The following is an 18,418-nucleotide window of genomic DNA, read 5'->3' as shown; positions in this document are numbered from 1 at the left end:
AACATGTTATAATCAGAAAAAGCCAGATCGCTGCAGATGACTTGAAGGCCGATTCCTACCCCAGCATAGGTATGGCCTACCGGACATCTGCAGAACCAGTCCCGTCCACCCTGGCGGCACAGCTGGCACCACGTCTCTCATCCCAAGGAAGCCAAGTTCATCATCTAACTAGGGAAGCCTTCGCTCAGCTCCGGCAGGAACTTTTGGATGGCAAATTCAGTCAATTAAGCCTTGACGACAGCGCCACTGATGTTAGCCGGCTAATATGTATCGTGCTCAAGGCCGGCTTGGAGCCGTGTATGAAGGATGAAACCCCGAAGAAGGGAGACCTGAATAACCAATTGTCGGATTGCTTGGACATCATCCAAACAACAATTGAGAAAGCGCCCCATACTTTGACGGATGTTCCTGATCCAGAAATCCTCGGGGAAAAGGCTCCCGCTCCGCTATACGTTTGGCTCGTCGTCCGGCTTCTTCAACTCTCTTGTGTTCAATGCAATGGAATCGTGGAAGAGAAAGTTGCTGGCATTTTCTTGACTATAGTTCGTTCCCAATATAAACACACCAAGCTATGGTCCACTTGTCATGCCATTCCCACCTTCTTACGGGCTTGCGCGACCGGTTTGTAGTAACCCGAGCCAAACTGCAATAATCACACTAACCAGGCCAGACATCATATTTTCTCTCGAACGCTTCAATATCCACAAGCAATGGGACGTGTCTCTTCCTGCACCCGAAGGGCCTCTTTCCGTGGCACTAGGCAGACTCGGCCTCCCTTCCACGCTGCTGAAGAAAAGAATCAAGCTTGGATCAATCGGCAAAGCTGTTCTGTTGACTCTCAAGCTTCTTGACTCGTTCACAACGCAGGCGTCTGCTCCTGATATAGGATTTAGCGTCCGGCAGAACCTTGCTTGGATCTTTAACGGTTATCAGCGCCTTTGGGGTGTCTTTTCAAGTTGGTTCCGGAGACCCAGCTTAGACATCATTGAGTCTAAAGTCGAAATCTGCTCGCGCTTCTTGACGTCGGTACGAACCTTCTGCTTTCGCGAAACATCATTTGCAATGGAGATAGCATACGATTTCCCTCAAATGCTAGGCGACATACTGTCTTCAGGCCTTCTGGACCATTCTCAATCTCTTCAACTAGAGCTGTGTCGGTTCATTGACGACATCACCAATCTAACGGATTGCACCAAGTCTATCAGAGGACTCTTCCTGCCATTAACCGAGGCAATGAAGAAAGCTACTTTCAAGGCACTCGAGCCGCATCTACAGGTATAGACTTGACCCTAAATCGGCCATTTAGTCTGACAGAAAACAAGGTCGCGATTCACAGTGCTCTTGCCAAGACGGTGCGGACGTGTGCGACCGATCTGTCCGACCATGGCGTCAAAACAATGCTTGATTCTTTTGCTTGTAGCCAAGGGCTGGCGGTGTCAGCTCAAGAGGCTGATGATGATGATTCTGAGCGAGAACGGAAGCGCCGGTGTCTCCCTCGGCCGAAGCCGCAAAGCAGGCCAGACGCAATTCAACAGCTCGTCTCGAGGCTACTGGATATTCTGCGCTATGAAGGCCCATCGGACTTGGAAACTCTTACGTTTGCGGTCTTGTGAGTTCGGCCATAACACCACAAGCCACATGCTAACATTCCTTAGCAAGTCTTTCCCTGCAGTCCTTGAGCAAGATAAACAGGAATTTTTAGATAAAGTAGGCCGTCTACCCTGTGCATTCGCGGGGAGTTTGTCGACGGCGGTCCAAAGCAAATCCCTGCAGAAACATCTTTGTCATATCTGCGACGAAGAACATCACGGCGAAACTCAGTTTAATGGGCAAATTAATGAAAGCAATCAATTATGCCAGATACTGGCATTCATTATTCCTAGGATCCCGCGTTCCTCAATCATCAGAGTGACCACTATGGCTACATTGAAACGAATTTCAATGCACACCTCGAACCCCACGCATCTTCAACTCTCAAATTCTATCTCCGGTGATTTTCTTCTCGGTTCGCTTCGAAGCTCTGTGCGAGAGCTTCGAGTCGTCGCTGGGTAAGTTCCGCACTTCAAACGTGTATCATGTGCTGACGTGTCAACACATTAGCCAGTCCACGGTTTGTTTCGTGCGCAGCGGTATAGAGCATGAAACTCGGCGCAGCAACTTCGTTGTGATCCTGGGGTGGTTGAGGAGCTTATCTGAAAGACAACAGACGGCATTACATGAGACTTGCATCATGTGCTTGTGTCGACTAGCAAGGCATGATTTGATCTTCTTGCTGCAATCAATGTTCAGAACTGACGAATCAGGTTTTCGAATGATGAAGAAATGAATATAATCCTTCTTCGCCTCGTAGAATACCTGGGCCATCCAAATCCGTTTACCTGCGGGATAGCCTACAGCGAAGTACGTCCCTCACTCTGACATGGTCCAAACACTTTCTGAGGCTCTTAGATGTCAAAGCTTGCGCAGCAGTTTGCCGTCACACCAGCGGGCTTGTTTCGTCCTTTCTGGAGGACGCTTGCCGTGACTGTCGCAAAAAATCTGCAATCTCGTCCTTACATGGCGGAACAGCTTTGCGACCTGCTCGGGATGACAGTTGACGATTTCTTAAGGCTAACAGAGGTCTATGTCCTACCTCATCTAGTGCTCTGGCGTAAGAAAGAAGTTATTGCGCGTATTGGAGGGACCTACAAAAATGCCAAGAGCCCCTTTGATATATGCTCAGAAAAGGACAACCTCGCGGCAATACTGGCATTTTTATTGTGTCAGTCCTCCTCGGATCCTCAGAAAATGATCATGGCCACGTTGTCTGCTGTGGACTCTGCTTTCGATGGCCGTACTCTAGCAGAGCTGGTTAGGATTGAGCCAATTTTGATTGCCTGCGACCTCTTAAAAGGTCTTGGTGATGTTGGGGAAGAAAAGGGAGCGAAAGTTCGTACACCGTTACCCTGGCATGGGGTCCTCTAACAAAACATAGTTCCAAGAAGCGCTACGTATTCTATCAACTCTCGTGCCGCGCAAATCAACGCATGCGTCAAGAAAGTCCAATTTGGTGGGTCATTTCATCGAGGAGCATGTCCTTGGCATAATCACACAGTTCGCGCACGCCATCAATGATTTTCAGATTAGACAGCCGCTCGTTGAGAAAAAAAGGAATATCATGGCTATTGGGGCGATGATCAAGGTTGCTCCCGGGCATGTGACCAGTGCCCTGCCGCAGGTCTGTATACCCCCTTTCTAAACACTAACTCGCTCTAACAGCTACAGATATGTGCTTGTTTGCGGTCCGCATTGGAAATTCGAGAACTATGCAATAATTCCTTCATGGTATGGGGCACATTAGTGAGCTCTTTGCATGAAGAAGAAGTCGAGCCTCTTCTCGATCAAACGCTCTCTATCGTGATCAAACATTGGGCCAACTTTACGGAAGAAACTAGAAACTTTGCTTATCAACTTGTTGAGCACATCTCAAAGACTCACAGTGAGCTCCTACAAGATATCTTCGCTACCATGCCTTCCTTGGCCTCGATACCTGTGCTCTCTGTATTTGAGGCGCAATTTAACGAACTGAAAGGCACACTAGATGTTCGGAGTCAATTCATGGCTTTTGCCCGTCGGTGCATCAGCGAAAATGCCACTGTAGTTGAACAAGCTTTGACAGAGCTTGTCTTGTATCTTGGGGAACACGAGGACTTCGTTCACAGGTCTGTTCTGAGCGAGCAACCAGATCCGGCTGTAGCGCATCTGGTGAGGTCTTTACTCGACTGCTGTGTGAAATTTAACACTACATCAGAACCTATTACATTGCTTTCAGCTCGCTGCCTTGGCTCTATCGGCTGTCTGGATCCGAATCGAGTTGACACGATCAAAGAGAAAAAGGCGATCCTTGTTTTGTCAAACTTTGATAAAATGGAGGAGACGTTTGACTTTGTGCTCTTTTTCTTCCAGCATGTGCTAGTCGACGCCTTCCTATCGGCGTCTAACACTAGGGCTCAGGGGTTTTTAGCTTATGCTATGCAAAATCTGTTGATGTTCTGCAACCTCAATACAGCGATCACGCAACGTTCGCGCGGCGTTCAAGCTGACGAAAAGTATCAGCGATGGTTGGGGCTTCCTGAGGCCGTCCGCAACACTCTGACGCCCTTCCTGACGTCAAGATATACCGTTACCATCAAGGCAGCCACTTCCAAGTGCTCATTCCCGTTGTTTGCACCTGGTATGAGCCATGCCGATTGGCTACGAGGCTTTGTGCAAGGTCTGCTGCAAACTGGAAACGGGAATAACGCGAAGACTGTGTTTAGCATTTGCAGTCGTATCATCAAGGGACAAGATATCTCCATAGCATCTTTTCTTTTTCCATTTGCCGTTCTGCACCGTGTGGTTGGAGGAACTGAGAGGGAAAAAAATGAGCTGCAAGGGGAGCTCTTGAATATCCTCTCTCATCCTCTTTCTGAAAGTAGGGATGATGTGCACGAAGCGGTCTTGTTATGCAGCCAGGTGAGTAGCATGCTTGAGACGTTTTTAAGATACTGATTTTGTATAGAGTGTGTTTGAGGTGTTGGACTACCTTTCGAGATGGGTGCAGGGGAAGAAAAAGCAATTGAATGGTCTAAAAAGTCGCAATCACCACAAGACCTCCAAGGAAAGTGACCGGGATTTGTTGATTGACTCTTACGCTGCTCAGACCAAAGCAGTGGAATCTCTTTTGAGCTCCATACCGCCAGAAGTGATCTCGAAGCGAGCTGTGGAGTGCAAGTCTTTCTCTAGAGCGCTATTTCATTGGGAGCAGTATATTCGCCAATTTACGGCTCGCCTTCAAACACAAAAGTCTAGCAGTCTAGAGCCTCTCTATGAACACCTCCAGGGCATCTACAGTCAAATCGACGAGCCAGATGGAATTGAGGGTATCTCAACCCACCTCCATGTTCTAGACATTGATCAACAGGTGCTTGAGCATCGAAAGGCGGGGAGATGGGCCACTGCACAAAGTTGGTATGAATTACAACTGGAAAGGGAACCCGGTAATCTTGATGCCCAGTGGAACCTGTTTACCTGCTTGAAAGAATCTGGACAACAAGGTATTTCTCCTTGAATTAATTGAAGCAAACAACTTATAATTTCTAGATGCAATTCTCACGCGTTTTGAGATTCTCAAGAAGACAGAATCTGTTCCCAAATTCCTCCCCTTCGCGGTGGAGGCGTCGTGGATGACAGGTAAATGGGAGAAAATGCACAGTTTCCTCGAACTTTGTGCGCAAAAAACAACCGCAGACTTTAACATAGGCATTGGCTTAGCTTTGGATGCCTTCCGTCGAGGCAACCCTCAGCAATTTGGCGAAATTGTAAATGGGTTACGGTTGAGTGTCGCTAGGTCCCTCACTACTAACTCTGCCACGTCCTTACAATCCTGTCATGATAGCATGCTCAAGTTGCACGCTCTGACAGAGATAGAGTCTGTTGTCCTACACCCACACCCTGACTTGCGGGATGCTTTAGATCGTCGCTTAGATGTACTAGGAGGATACCTGTCTGACAAGCAGTATCTTCTTGGATTGAGGAGAGCTGCTATGGAATTGACGTACGCACCCTCATTCTGAGTTGGGGGCCAGCACTAATCAAACCCAGTGGCAAATTTGCGGATTCTGATATAGCCGCTGCATGGCTGACCAGTGCTCGGTTGCTGAGAAGAGGCAATTTTGGCAATCAAGCATATCAGTCAATGCTCAATGCTGCTCATCTGAAGGATCGCTCCGCCACCATTGAACATGCTCGACTACTCTGGAAAGACGGTCATCACCGGAAAGCCATACAGATTTTAGAGGGGGCGATAGCTGCAAATGAATTTGCCTCCACCACATCGAATTCTGACAATCCAGATCCACAACCTGCTGCTTCTGCCCATGAGAAACACCAAAATCTACTTGCCGCCAGGGTATGCCGCACCGTCACTCTGACTTGGGGGGCAGGCTAACTTGTTCAGGCGCATCTGTTGTTAGCAAAATGGACTGATAGAGCAGGACAAACACAATCAGATATAATAGTACAAAGATATCGTGAGGCTATCAAGCTCCATACCAGGTAAGTGAACCATAGCAGATGATTTCCATCGCTAATCGGCTTCAGATGGGAGAAGGCTCATTATTATCTTGGCAAACATTACAACAAAATCTTGGATTCGGAGAAGTTGAAGCCGCTGGGGAAGGAAGCACAAATCTAGTAAGTTTGTCCATGAAGAGCGTGTGCTGCTGCTTATTATTGTAGCTTGAGTGGTGAGGCATCGAAACTTGTCGTTGACAATTACCTTCGATCATTGGCACATGGCAGCAAATATGTTTTCCAGTCATTGCCAAAAGTCCTGACCCTCTGGCTGGAACACGCGTCAACTATTGAGCAACCGCTTGATCCGAAAAGGGGTGACAACGCGTAAGTACTCTTTTTCTAGCGCCCTACATACTGACAGATAACAGGGACTTCCAAGCGTATACTCTAAACCAACGAAAGAAGAGTCTAGACGACATGCACTCGCAGCTAAGAAAATATGTGAACAGAATCCCAGTTGCATCGGTAAGCTTGTTCCCCGAATGAAAACAAATTCTCAACTGACCATCAGCTCTTCACGATCTTGTCTCAAGTTGTTGCGCGAATATGCCATCCAAACCCCACTGTTTATAACCTATTAACCAAGATTGTGGCGAAAGTAGTAAACGCTTTCCCTCAGCAAGGGCTATGGACTGTTCTCGCAGTAGCCAAGTCATCGTCCGCAGAACGAGCCTTAAGGGGTCTCACTTGCCTCAATAAAATTACCGTGGGTTACAATCTAGGAATACTCACTTTTCATATGCAGCCGAAGCTAAGATGGCAATAGGAGATCAACAAGAAGTTAAAAACAGAGACAACCTCTGATGTTCGCGGAATGATAAATCAAGGGCAAAGGTTTTCAGATGAGCTGTTGCAATTATGTGTGGCAAAGATTGAGAACAAGACCTCCCGAATCAACCTTGCACGACACCTCAACTTCAATCATAGAGTAGCCCCGTGCCGACTTGTCGTTCCCTTCCAGGCGATGCTTACTCCAATCTTACCAGCCAGCCATGATCTCGACTACCTAAAAAATTTCAGGGCTTTTCCTCGGGACTCCACGACTATTGAAGGTACGCAGCCAATTTACACCCGGCATTACATCTCGCCTAACTGCTCTAGCCATCCTTGACGATGCCCAAATTCTCAACTCTCTCCAAAAACCTCGAAGGATCGGCATCTTGGGCTCGGACGGGAAAATCTACAATATCCTATGTAAACCGAAGGACGACCTCCGAAAAGATCAACGCCTGATGGAGTTCAACAACATGATAAACAGATTCTTGAAAAAGGACGTAGAATCCAGCAAGCGACGCATGTGTAAGTTTTTCGTCACTGCTAGTCTTCACTCACTAATGACGGTAGATATTAAAACGTATGCTGTTACGCCGTTGAACGAGGAATGTGGACTTATCGAGTGGGTGGACAATCTCAGAACCTTGAGGGACTTGATCACGAAGTCACTTAAGGAGAGGGGCATAGCGCCAAATGTAAGACTCTCAAGTTTCCATGTGGACTCCCCTTACACTGCGTTTAGTATGAGGAAATCCGACAACATCTCAACGAGGCTTGCTCGGATCCATCAAAAGTGTCAATATTCACGGATAAGATTCTAGCAAGGTAGGACGCCTGCTATTCCTTCGATATTAGTTTGACCGAAATGCAGCTTTCCTCCTGTTTTACACGAGTGGTTTGTGGAGGTTTTCCCCGAGACTGGAGCATGGTTTGCAGCGAGGCTTCGCTACACTCGGTCCTGTGCTGTCATGTCAATGGTTGGATATGTCCTGGGGTTCGTCGCTCTCGTCAAATCAAGCGTGCGCTGCTGACACATGCTACAGCCTAGGGGACCGCCACGGTGAGAATATACTCTTTGAGGAAGGCACTGGTGGTGTCCTACATGTTGACTTCAATTGTCTCTTTGACAAGGTGGATTCTGCTAATCCATTGGCTGAAGACTATAGCTGACCTCGTGAATTCTAGGGTTTGACCTTTGATAAGCCGGAGTTGGTGCCGTTTCGACTCACGCAAAATATGATTGACGCTTTCGGTGCTTACGGGTATAATGGTCTGTCTTCATCATAAATAGCAATTAATACAATCACTGACGATTTGTAGGTCCATTCCGGAAAACGTGCGAACTAAGCCTGGATCTTCTAAGACAGAATGAAGACGCTCTCATGACTATACTTGAGACATTCTTACATGACCCCACGACAGATTTTATTGGCAAGAAGGTACCTGTGCCATCCTTAAGATTAATGTATATAAGCTAATGATAAATCTTACCAAGCGCCGAACCCATGCGAATGTACCGGATACCCCTGCTGGCGTCCTAGAAAATGTTCGCAACAAGCTCCGAGGGCTTCTTCCCGGTGAATCAGTTCCATTGTCGGTGGATGGTCATGTCGATGAACTGATCATGCAAGCAACCAATGTACGTAATCTTGCGGCCATGTACATTGGTTGGTGTGCTTTCTTTTAGCTTAAGACATAACACGCATTTGTGGGTTTCCGGGTCCTGTGAGAGCAGATTAGAACCATCCAACCATGGAATAAACCGGACTAAACTCACGCTGTGTACCATGTCAATAAACTATTATACTCGAGCTTTTTTGCTGTTTACTTTAGAGATAGGAAGATAATTGCAAGTCGTAGGAGCTACCTCCTCGGTAAGCCCCGCTGGTTGCGACCCCTATCTCTACTAGCGCTTCGACTCCTGCTACGACTGCTGTAGTCGTAGCTGCTGTAGCTGGGGCTGCGACGGCTGCCACGACGAGGACTGGAACCCTGCGCTCGCACCCTTTTTCTTGGTGGGGATACCGATGGAGACCTTGAAGAGAATGATCGAGAGCGACGAGGTGATCGGGACCGCGAGCGCGTGAGCGACCGGGGCCGATATAAGTCATGCCTTTCCATAGGCCTAGAACGACCATATCTTCGGGGAGAAGCGGCTCGCTGGTGGTATGGCGAGTGACGAGAAGAACGATTGTCCGCAGGTCGTCCTGAGAGGTGTCTCTGATGTCCATACTTCCCTCTCGCGTTCGAGATAGGCGGTGGCGAACGGGAAAAGGCTCTCTTTGGTAATACTATCGATACGTTCAGTATTGCTCCGTCAAGTTGCGCTTCGTGCATATGCGCAATGGCGGCTTCCGCGTCTGCCGGGTCATCATAGAGGATATAGGCCGTGCCCCTGTTCGTCATAACTAAATACAGGTCGTGTCAATTCCACCACTAAGGATAGACAAGTGGGCACTGCATACATGCATAGTTCATGGGAAGGTCAATGCTTCGGATATCCCCAAAGCTTTCAAATATCTCACGCAAGTGCGACTCCATCACGTTCTTGGTGAGCTTCTCTATGACAATCTGCGGGACTCTCGCATTAGCTTCAGTTCAGTGAGTTGGAAAACGGACTGAGATCTGACCTTTGAACTCCTCTGGCTTGGAGGGCTCGGACTCCGACTGTAGCTCCTGCCTCTGTATGACCGGGAAGCCGGACTGCGAGTCCAGCTACGGCTCTGACTCCGGCTTCGATGCCGGCTCAAGGATCGCGTCCGCGTTCGCGACCTAGAGCGGCTTGCAGACTGCTGTCTCTTGTGACCGCCGACACTTCCCTCTGACATTGGGCTTGGGGAGGTCCTCCTGGATGTTGACTCTGGTAGAGGAGACAAAGAGCGTTTGATTTCGCGATGACGAGGCAGTTCCCTGTACATGGCGCATGAATGAGCTCGTCTAAGAGAGGGTCTGGGTTGGTCTCCGCGACGTTCGAGGTGCGAGAAGTGAAGGTCGAGGTGTAACGCAACAAAAGTGTTGTAACTCGACAAAGAAGTGGGGTGATCCACGCAATGCGGTGTATACAGACCTGGTCAGATGGCGATAATTGGCGCAAATAGGGCTGTTCTCAAGTTGCAAGGACCTGGAAACACATTGATCAAACAGGTTAGACCATTTGAATGCCCAGGTGCAGAGTTATGCCATGCCGGAGTTGAAATTTAGTCTAACTGGAATGGGTTAGATTCGGGCCGGGGTCTGAGCCGGACTTAGGGTACGGACTATGACGTAGTACTCTGTACAGTTGGAGGTAGGGATGGTAAAAATCCGTCCACAAAAATACTTGACGGTTTTTTTCGATGCGAGCCGAATTCCTGACGGCGTCAGAAATAAGTCACGTGATTAGTAAAGTGGGGCAAATGTAGCTAATTAGAGGCCGCCTTGGCGCCCAATCTAGGAACTAGCCAATTAAGTAATTCTGCCCTTCACCGCTCACAAAAAAAAAAAACGCTGCGCCTTTTAAATTTGCGGGGTTTTCTGCCGCCGGCCGCCCGCACCGCCTTCCTAGTTAGGCCTAGCTCGCCGTGAGTCAGGTGACTAAATTATTCATTCGTCAGGAATAATTCCTGACCGTCCAAAACAGTAAAAATCCGGATTTTCGTCATTTTGTCAAGTATTTTTACCACCCCTAGTTGGAGGGACTAAACGTTTATGAGATCAGGTCCAGCCTTGTATATACCCTATATAATGGGTTACTTAACATCCACAGCATCTAGCCACCGCTCATATCCCTGAATGACGTCCTCGGTGACTTGCCTTCGGACTTGCTGGAGAGCGTACTCGAAATGTTTCCAGCGAACATCTTGTTCCTGGCCACTCTCATCTTCCTCGTCCAACGCAGCATCTCCGGCAGTTTCACAAATGCTCACCATCTCTGCACCAGTATAACCCTCAGTTTTTAGGGCCAGCTCCTCCACTGCTACTTCGGGGTTAACCATGGATTTGCAGAACCAAATGTTAAGGATCTCCTTCCGCGCCTCAAAGTCAGGGGGCCCGATGTAAAGGATGTTATCCAAGCGCCCTGGACGCATCAATGCCGGGTCGAGTACTTCAGGCTTGTTCGTCGCAGCAACGACCAAGACGCTCTTAAGCTCCTCGATACCGTCCATCTCATTGAGGAGAGTTGTGAGCACATTGACGCCCCCCTGAGATGCACTTCCACGCTTGGAGGCAATGGCATCAATTTCATCGAAGAAGATGATGCTAGGTCTGGCGGAGCGAGCTTTTCTGAAAATTTCGCGCAAGGCCCGTTCAGACTCACCGACATACATGCTCAAGATTTCAGCACCCTTAACGGCCATGAAATTTAAGCCTGCTTCGGTCGCCAGAGCTTTGACGGTCAGAGTTTTAGAGCAGCCAGGAGGCCCGTAAAGAAGTATGCCCTTTTTGCTTTTTACATTCAGCCGTTTCATACGTTCGGGGAACTAAAGTATGTTAGTGCCTTGGACCTCGCATCTTGTTAATCTCAAAATCGTACCTTTAATGGCCGCTCGACAGCCTTTTGAAGTCGTCTTTTGATGTCATGTTGACCCCCAATATCCGACCACCTTACTTTCGGCGTCTCCAAAAACACTTCTCTCATAGCAGTTGGCCGAGTTTCCTGGAGAGCTGACACAATGTCACCTTCCTCGATCTTGAGCCCGACAGCTGGACCATTATCAATGCGCAACCCCTGAATTGCTTTCGAGATAGTCTCCGCAGAGTCTGAACTATTGTCTTCATCATTGCTGGTTTGTCTTTGTCGGGCTTTGCGGCATACAAGCTGTAGCAAAGCAAATATATCAGCGCCAACATAGCCGTGCGTTTTTTCTGCTATAAGCTCAATAAGCTCTTCGCTCAGGACAGGGGAGGGGCCTCCGCATATGGCGGTAATTATCTCAGATCGATCGCGCGCCGTAGGTATCTGCAGCTCAATTTCATTAGCCAATCGGTGAGGAGTCCGCAGAGCATCGTCAACGTCGTTCGGATGGCGAGTAGCACCGATTACTAGAACACGGGCCCCTTTTGCTGAATCCATACATTCGCATAATACTGGTGCTAAAGAATGCGAGTCCAGCGATTGCTTCTTGGGTGCAAGGAAGTCCAGTTGGTCCACAATCACCGCACTAGGCTGATAACGAATAGCTTCTTGAAATATATTGCGCAATCTGGCCTCTCCATCCCCGGCGTTCCTGCCGATTGACGAGGAGTCGAGGTCAAACGTTCTTCGCCATCCCGCCTGTCTGATCTGGCCCAGAAGTACGGTTTTTCCGGTTCCCTTGGGACCATACAAGAGTATACCTCTGCCATGCTCATAAAACGGTGGCATGGCGAGCGCGCCTAGTCCCGGGTGAAAGTCAGCGAGGTTTTCATTAAGCAACTGGATCTGGCGGCCCATTCCTCCAAGACCCAGTGGGAGGACTTGAAGGTGAGAGCTTAGATCCTCCTCGGTGCTGTCGTGAGAATCGTCGATCAAGACCTTGGAAGTTCCAGAGAGCCGGAACAAGGTATTATCGTGGTTTTGCGCCGCCCCCCGAATACCTGTAATTTTAAAGCTCCTCCTTTGACCTCTCAGTTCCAAGTCAAAAGTCAGGCCGACACCTAAGGCTTCACATTTTGATAGAGGAAATTCCAAAGCCCATGCCCAATGCTCCCTGTCTGTGATTGCAATCGGTCCGTATCGTTCAATTTTGTCGGGGTCCGAGCAGTCGACCAGGGAAATTGACGCGATGTCTACCAAGATCTCGTCCACCCTTACAATAGAGACCTGGTCGCTGAGCTTGATCCCGTAGCAATCCTGAAGGGTTCTCGATGCCTGTATGACTGACTTCCCAATGCTCTCCGGTGAATTCCATGCTATGGCTTGCTTCGATGATCCGGCGGGAGTCAGTATTCGACAGATGTCCCCGGCCTTGAGTTTGAGGGTCGCCAAAGAGGTTGATGAAAGGTATACTCGAAAGGCGTCCCGGTTGTCGTTTCTTATTTGCTTCGGCAGAGACCGTACGGAGAAATCGCGGTTTTCCGGCATGCTGTGGACACGCGCACAACTCTCGGAGGAGTAAGACAAGGTCAGAAAAGTGCAATGTTTAGCACGATTTATTGGGTATTCAGAGGCAGTGTACGTCCCTCCCTTGTTGACTTATTTTCATTTCTTTGGAAGATTGCTGCGCGGAGAGTCAGGAGAGTCACGGTAAACCCATGGGGATTCTCTCCGCTTTCAAAATTTTTCATCAAGACATCCATCCAAGTACAGAGTTACAGCGTGACAGGTCTAACTAGGTCTTTGACATGTAAGCTATTTATCGACCAGGGGATGACCGGTATGAGGCTTCTTATCTGATTCTTCCCTTTGTTCTTATCATCCATTATTGTGTACCCATTCAATTGTTCAGTGAAATTGAGAGTAGTTGAACTGAAGGAGATGTGCATAATGCCAAGGTGGGGGGAAATGCATGCATTATTTAGAGCATCGGAGTACTAATCCCGCCTTGGTTTAGTTGGCGCGCTGCCTACAGCATACTCTGTACAGTGTACACGGATAAGGTTACGGAGTACAGGATATACACGGAAGACATTGGCGTGTATGGAAACGGATGTTATGCGACGAGATGGCGCAAAACAGAATCCTTCACTCATTAGACCGCATTGTAGGGACTACGAGTACGGGTGTGCCGTTGACTGCCCTGCCGGATCTACTATAGGTATACGGAGTACATGTAGTTCATTGGAGTTATCCTCGGGCTATAATGTCCAACGGCCCTTCTTAATCGAACGTATGCGAGGCCAAGGACATTAGTCGGCGCTTTTCGCCTGCGATCTGAGCGCTTCTCCAATCCGACTCCAGGCACTACCGGCATAATCCCAGAGGTTCTGGACAGCTAGCTAGGCTATCTAGGTGAGACAACAGTGGTAAAAGATAGGTTGTCGCGTAGTTGCCACGCTTTGCTCGTAATTCATGATAGATAGTTAACGCCGCCACGAAGATTCTGAGTAAAACTAGCAGAACGAAATGGTTATCCTCGAACGATTATAGACATACACATATAATAGGTCCAACCGACAAAAAACCGGGTGTGAGGTGGCCCGACTAATCACGCAGCGTAAAAGGGGTCATGACTAGCATGACCATATTATATCTGGGAAAGAGCCAGTCCAGATAGGAGTCTGAAGAACGAGACGGGTATGGGTAAATATCGCACAGGAAGGTGATCAACAACATTTTCCTCCAGTGTTACCGCTCAGCCCCGAACCTTGATTGTCTATGCTGACTCCCTGAGAGCCTGTCTGCTCGGATTTCGAAGTATCCATTCCCTTCTTGATATCGGCAGCAAGGTTGTAGAAGGCTTTCTCGATGTTGATATTGTTCTTCGCCGAGACTTCGAGGAAGGGTATTCCAAGTTCGTCCGCTAGCTGCTGACCCTGCTCCGTTGATACGGCTCGCTTCTCTTCCCAATCACATTTGTTTCCTATAAGAATCTTGTGCACCCCCTCGCTAGCATGTTGCTCGACGTTCGAAAACCACGTTCGAATGTCTAGATAGCGATCAAAGTTAGCAACCAGTGCACGAGGAACATAGGATAGGGCGGTTATTACTCTGGAATGAACGCTCGTCGGTGACATCATAAACAAGAAGTATACCCATAGCACCCCTGTAATAAGCTGTTGTGATTGTTCTGAATCGCTCTTGCCCAGCAGTGTCCCATATCTGGAGCTTTACTCGCTTTCCATCCAGTTCGATGGTGCGGATTTTGAAGTCAATACCAATAGTAGTGATGAATGATGGTGTAAATGAATCTTCACTAAAGCGCAGAAGGCAGCACGACTTCCCTACGCCGGAATCCCCTATCAATAGCAACTTGATCTATGGCAAAATGGTCAGAGCTCAGGATGTGTACAAGTCGACCAACAACACTTACCAGAAAGTCGTAATTTCTAGTGCCGGCCATTATGAGAAAACGCCGATAGAGCGATGTGAATAGATGCGCAGAGGTGTATCTGATTGTAGAGAGTTCTATAATCTGCTGGCGGTTCGGCCCCTCCTTTCCACTTCGCTCGTGTACCTATCGATGTTCCCGGCTTCCCTCGCTTGGTGGAGATACGTCGCTTCTTAATCAGTCTGATAGATTAGAGACTCCCGCATGGGTGGAGAGATCGCAGCACTCGCTGGGATGGCAGGGTTGGCCGAGGGTCTCTGAGATGGCGAGGCACAGAGAGGGAAATGTGCTACCTCAGTCAGATAACAAGGGTCGGGGCGTACCAGTAGTGGCCAAAACCACGGAACTAAAATCAGGGAATAGAGCTCAGCGGTTGAAAGTAACAAAGCCGACTGCTAGCTTTTGTTTGAAAGCAAGAACAAGGAGTGTTCGTTGACGCCCAACTAAATGTATGGATGACGAGTGTGTTAGATTAAGACTTACTCCGTAAGTCAGGATGGCTTTCGGTACGTCCGTCAATCATTATTGGGGTCTACGACGCAACTCTAAATGGGGTATAGTATCCGCAGTATGGCTGCTGATATACAATTTGCTCCATACACTTCCCCCAAGAATCGAAATGATTCTCCACACCCAGATTTCAGATACAACGGGGCTATGGGCGTCTATGGGTTAAATTCAACTGCCGGTCCTGTTGGTCAACTAATCGGGGTATTATTGGAAATCGAACTCCATGCTGTAGCTCGCTAGATAAAGGCTCAAGGTTCCGCCCCCTGCCAAACCGACCGAGACTCGAGTTCACTCGACAATTATTCCCGTTAAGTTATCAAGTATATCATAACTTCTCGCCAATCAGCTCCTCGTCCTTTGCGCGCCTCTTATGAATACTCGGACTTGGTGTACCACTCACCCGCTTTATGCAAATTAGACTGCAATTCTTCAGAACTTGGATGCTCCATTATGTAGCAAAAAGGAGAGCGAACTGGTGGCCACCTAACTAGTTCACTCACCCGCTTTATGCAAATTAGACTGCAATTCTTCAGAACTTGGATGCTCCATTATGTAGCAAAAAGGAGAGCGAACTGGTGGCCACCTAACTAGTTCATGGTTCATGCAAATGCCACTCATGCAAATTTCATATTTCGGTAGTATGCTTGGCAGATAATATTCCAGCGATGGAAAATACATCACTTGGAGAAGACTTATTTGCCTTCAAGTCCATTTCGAGTACGTCCAAGCCATCCTCTGGATTACCCGAAGCTGTTTATCAGCTCGATTTTCGTTGACTAAATCATCGACATCCTCCTGGAATAAACGAAGGTCTTCTCCTTTAAGCATAGTCTGACCCTTACCAATGAGGATCCCAGCATTGCATATCAATAGGCCATGGTTCTTGTGGTCAAGGCGCCCTTCTTCTGTAGGACTAGAACTTGATAGAATACGATGAATATTCCTTGAGGCATGTTAGTCAAAGCTGATCCCTTCAAGTACCAAGAATTTCGTCTTACCGCAAAGCATATCGCATGTCATCCTGTCGCCTTCCCATTCTGAAACCCCTTCGATTACCGAGAAGTCCAAGAACCCAGCGTATTGAGGCGTAGGTTATGAGAAGCCCGGGGGTTAGACCAACAAAACTGCAGCGCATCAATCTCAGTTGCCGTACATAGAGTGAGGTACATACCCAAAGACCAGTTCCTGGCTCTTGAGTAAGGCATCAATGCCACTCATCGCTACCTCAACGTCGACTTTGGTCTTCTGGATTTGGATCAAGAGAGCGCGCACCAAGTCGCCTCGGAATGTGCCTATAAAAGGACTGCGCAGGTCCTTCTCGTAGGCCCTCAGCACTGGCGTTAGATCCCCCTCCCTAACTTTATCTGCAATTATATCGGCAGATGAAGTGTAATAGTTCTGCTCGTCACGATCGAGTACAAAGTCAACCACCATCCTCTCAAGGCTTGCCCGGTCGGTTTCTAGACTGTTTTTACTCATCAAAGCAATCTCGCTCTTGTCGTCATGGCGTATAGTCCGCACAAGTTTCCATATAGGGTCTAGAACCCAGTTCTTCCAGAAATCGAGCGCAGTTGCTCCAAAGTTTGAAACCGCTTCGGCTAGAACGGGACCAACATGTCTCGCGATTCTCAATGATGTGGTGGCCGAAATCATAGCCAACGAAAGGGGTAACCAATACCGGACTGCAACTGGAGGGCGGCCAAGTCCAACGATACTACCAGCTGTCGCGTGTTTATATAGTGGAAGAGTGTCTGCAATGATATGATTTAGTCCCTGAAGGATGGCCTGAGGCTCGAGGAGATCGAGTCCTCCCTCACCCTGGTTGGAGGCCAGAGTATTGCCCCCGAAATGCTCGAATGCCACAAACTCGTCGCTGGGGCATTGTAGGATCGATCCGAGTAGGTCGACAGTAGTCCGTACTCGTTGGCGCAGGCCACCATCGTTAATCCCACCATCGGCCACGTGGAGGCCGGTCTCAAACGATAGACATTCTTCACAAAGAAGGCCTACAGCGCTAGCATTGAAGTCTCGCATGGCTTTAAGCTTTCTCCTCCTCGCTTGTATCTCCAACTTCGGTCCGCTCAAAGTAAGAAACGGCCCAAGTTTGTAGGAGCTTGGCGTTGGGGAAACACATCGCTGAACCGAAGTATAGAATCGCAACCACGTACTCGGGCTGGATCCAATCCGGGCGTCGCGATCATCCGCGTCCCGTCCCAACGCGGTCCGTTTGCTGTCATCGCAACCAGATGCTATGCACCTTTGCCACATCCTATATGGCGATATCTGCAAGGCATAGAGACAGACACACCAATCAAACTGTAGCACGCCCTCCCAGTATTTCAGCTCTTCATTTATGCGAAAAACGTTATCGGAGAAAATCTTCAATACCTCCGCAAGAATCTGCAAAGATGCTTTCGCGCTTATCAGCCACGAGAGATCTGACAGACGATGTGCGAAGACGTCGGATTCCGGCCAGGACTCAGAAGCAGCGCGAAGAGTTTGACGAGACTTTGTGATCATGCTCAAGAGTTTACCATGGTGCCTAGTGTTGACGGACTTGGACTTGATCGAAAGCTGTCCGATTATCGTCTCGAGTTCTTTCAGGTGCACATTGAGAGTATTGATTCCTCCGCCGCGAATGTTCGCCTCAATCGTGTCATTGATCCGTTGATGAAGTTCTTCCAACTGCGTCTCAAGGCGATAAAATTTACTGAGTTCGTGTCAGTCTACGTTCTAGAAACGTAATCTTCAAGCTTGCCTGTGAACAGCCGACATTGTCCTCACCTGGAGAAGTCGAACTCGAGTAACTTGTTCGTTCAAGATTGGCCGTTCTTATCTTGAGAAACTCTTGATTTGCAATTTGGACAGCGATCTTCTCAGAACTTACAGAGCACTATCTCCGCTAGACATTATGACATCACAGGCTGCTGCGTACATCAAAGGATGAGCCGCGTACGGAATGGTGCACACCTAGCCTAGAGGTTCTGGAGGAACTTGGAACCGTCAGGGGCGAACGGAGCTGTAGGTATTATTATTCGCAACTGCGGCAGTAGGTAAAGGTAAGGTTATGAGGGCTGGCTACCTTCACT

At 48.5% G+C, this 18,418-nt stretch overlaps 5 protein-coding genes across 5 annotated transcripts; 1 reads left to right on the top strand and 4 right to left on the bottom strand.

Annotated features, from left to right (window-relative positions):
* Positions 1–71: 71 nt before the first annotated feature.
* atrA (protein kinase MEC1) lies at positions 72–8,557 on the top strand (the record flags this gene model as incomplete). Its single annotated transcript, XM_026750971.1, has 25 exons — positions 72–621; positions 671–1,275; positions 1,323–1,609; positions 1,656–2,048; positions 2,304–2,400; positions 2,449–2,928; positions 2,975–3,217; positions 3,265–4,494; positions 4,541–5,075; positions 5,122–5,575; positions 5,623–5,929; positions 5,978–6,075; positions 6,121–6,213; positions 6,259–6,420; positions 6,465–6,561; positions 6,608–6,802; positions 6,863–7,148; positions 7,198–7,395; positions 7,441–7,565; positions 7,613–7,695; positions 7,742–7,864; positions 7,914–8,001; positions 8,056–8,140; positions 8,191–8,309; positions 8,366–8,557. 25 exons carry the CDS (start codon positions 72–74, stop codon positions 8,555–8,557), a joined length of 7,125 nt encoding a protein of 2,374 aa, XP_026600057.1.
* Positions 8,558–8,699: 142 nt separating this feature from the next.
* On the bottom strand, positions 8,700–9,101 carry DSM5745_08954 (uncharacterized protein; the record flags this gene model as incomplete). Its single annotated transcript, XM_026750970.1, has 1 exon — positions 8,700–9,101. The coding sequence occupies one exon, from the start codon at positions 9,099–9,101 to the stop codon at positions 8,700–8,702; it is 402 nt and encodes a 133-aa protein (XP_026600056.1).
* Positions 9,102–10,598: 1,497 nt separating this feature from the next.
* DSM5745_08953 (putative AAA family ATPase) lies at positions 10,599–12,913 on the bottom strand (the record flags this gene model as incomplete). The annotated part of the gene is made up of 2 exons (XM_026750969.1): positions 10,599–11,330; positions 11,384–12,913. The coding sequence occupies 2 exons, from the start codon at positions 12,911–12,913 to the stop codon at positions 10,599–10,601; spliced, it is 2,262 nt and encodes a 753-aa protein (XP_026600055.1).
* A 1,181-nt stretch (positions 12,914–14,094) lies between these two features.
* srgA (Rab family GTPase srgA) lies at positions 14,095–14,831 on the bottom strand (the record flags this gene model as incomplete). The annotated part of the gene is made up of 3 exons (XM_026750968.1): positions 14,095–14,417; positions 14,479–14,746; positions 14,802–14,831. The coding sequence occupies 3 exons, from the start codon at positions 14,829–14,831 to the stop codon at positions 14,095–14,097; spliced, it is 621 nt and encodes a 206-aa protein (XP_026600054.1).
* A 1,200-nt stretch (positions 14,832–16,031) lies between these two features.
* On the bottom strand, positions 16,032–18,239 carry DSM5745_08951 (NCA2 family protein; the record flags this gene model as incomplete). The annotated part of the gene is made up of 4 exons (XM_026750967.1): positions 16,032–16,272; positions 16,328–16,453; positions 16,501–18,039; positions 18,217–18,239. 4 exons carry the CDS (start codon positions 18,237–18,239, stop codon positions 16,032–16,034), a joined length of 1,929 nt encoding a protein of 642 aa, XP_026600053.1.
* Between the last annotated feature and the right edge of the window lie 179 nt (positions 18,240–18,418).

Source organism: Aspergillus mulundensis, assembly GCF_003369625.1.
Source record: "Aspergillus mulundensis strain DSM 5745 chromosome Unknown scaffold_11, whole genome shotgun sequence".
In the NCBI taxonomy this organism is placed as follows: Eukaryota; Fungi; Ascomycota; class Eurotiomycetes; order Eurotiales; family Aspergillaceae; genus Aspergillus; species Aspergillus mulundensis.
The sequence above is the reverse complement of the archived record's forward strand: the minus strand, read 5'-3'. Positions and strand labels throughout refer to the sequence as shown.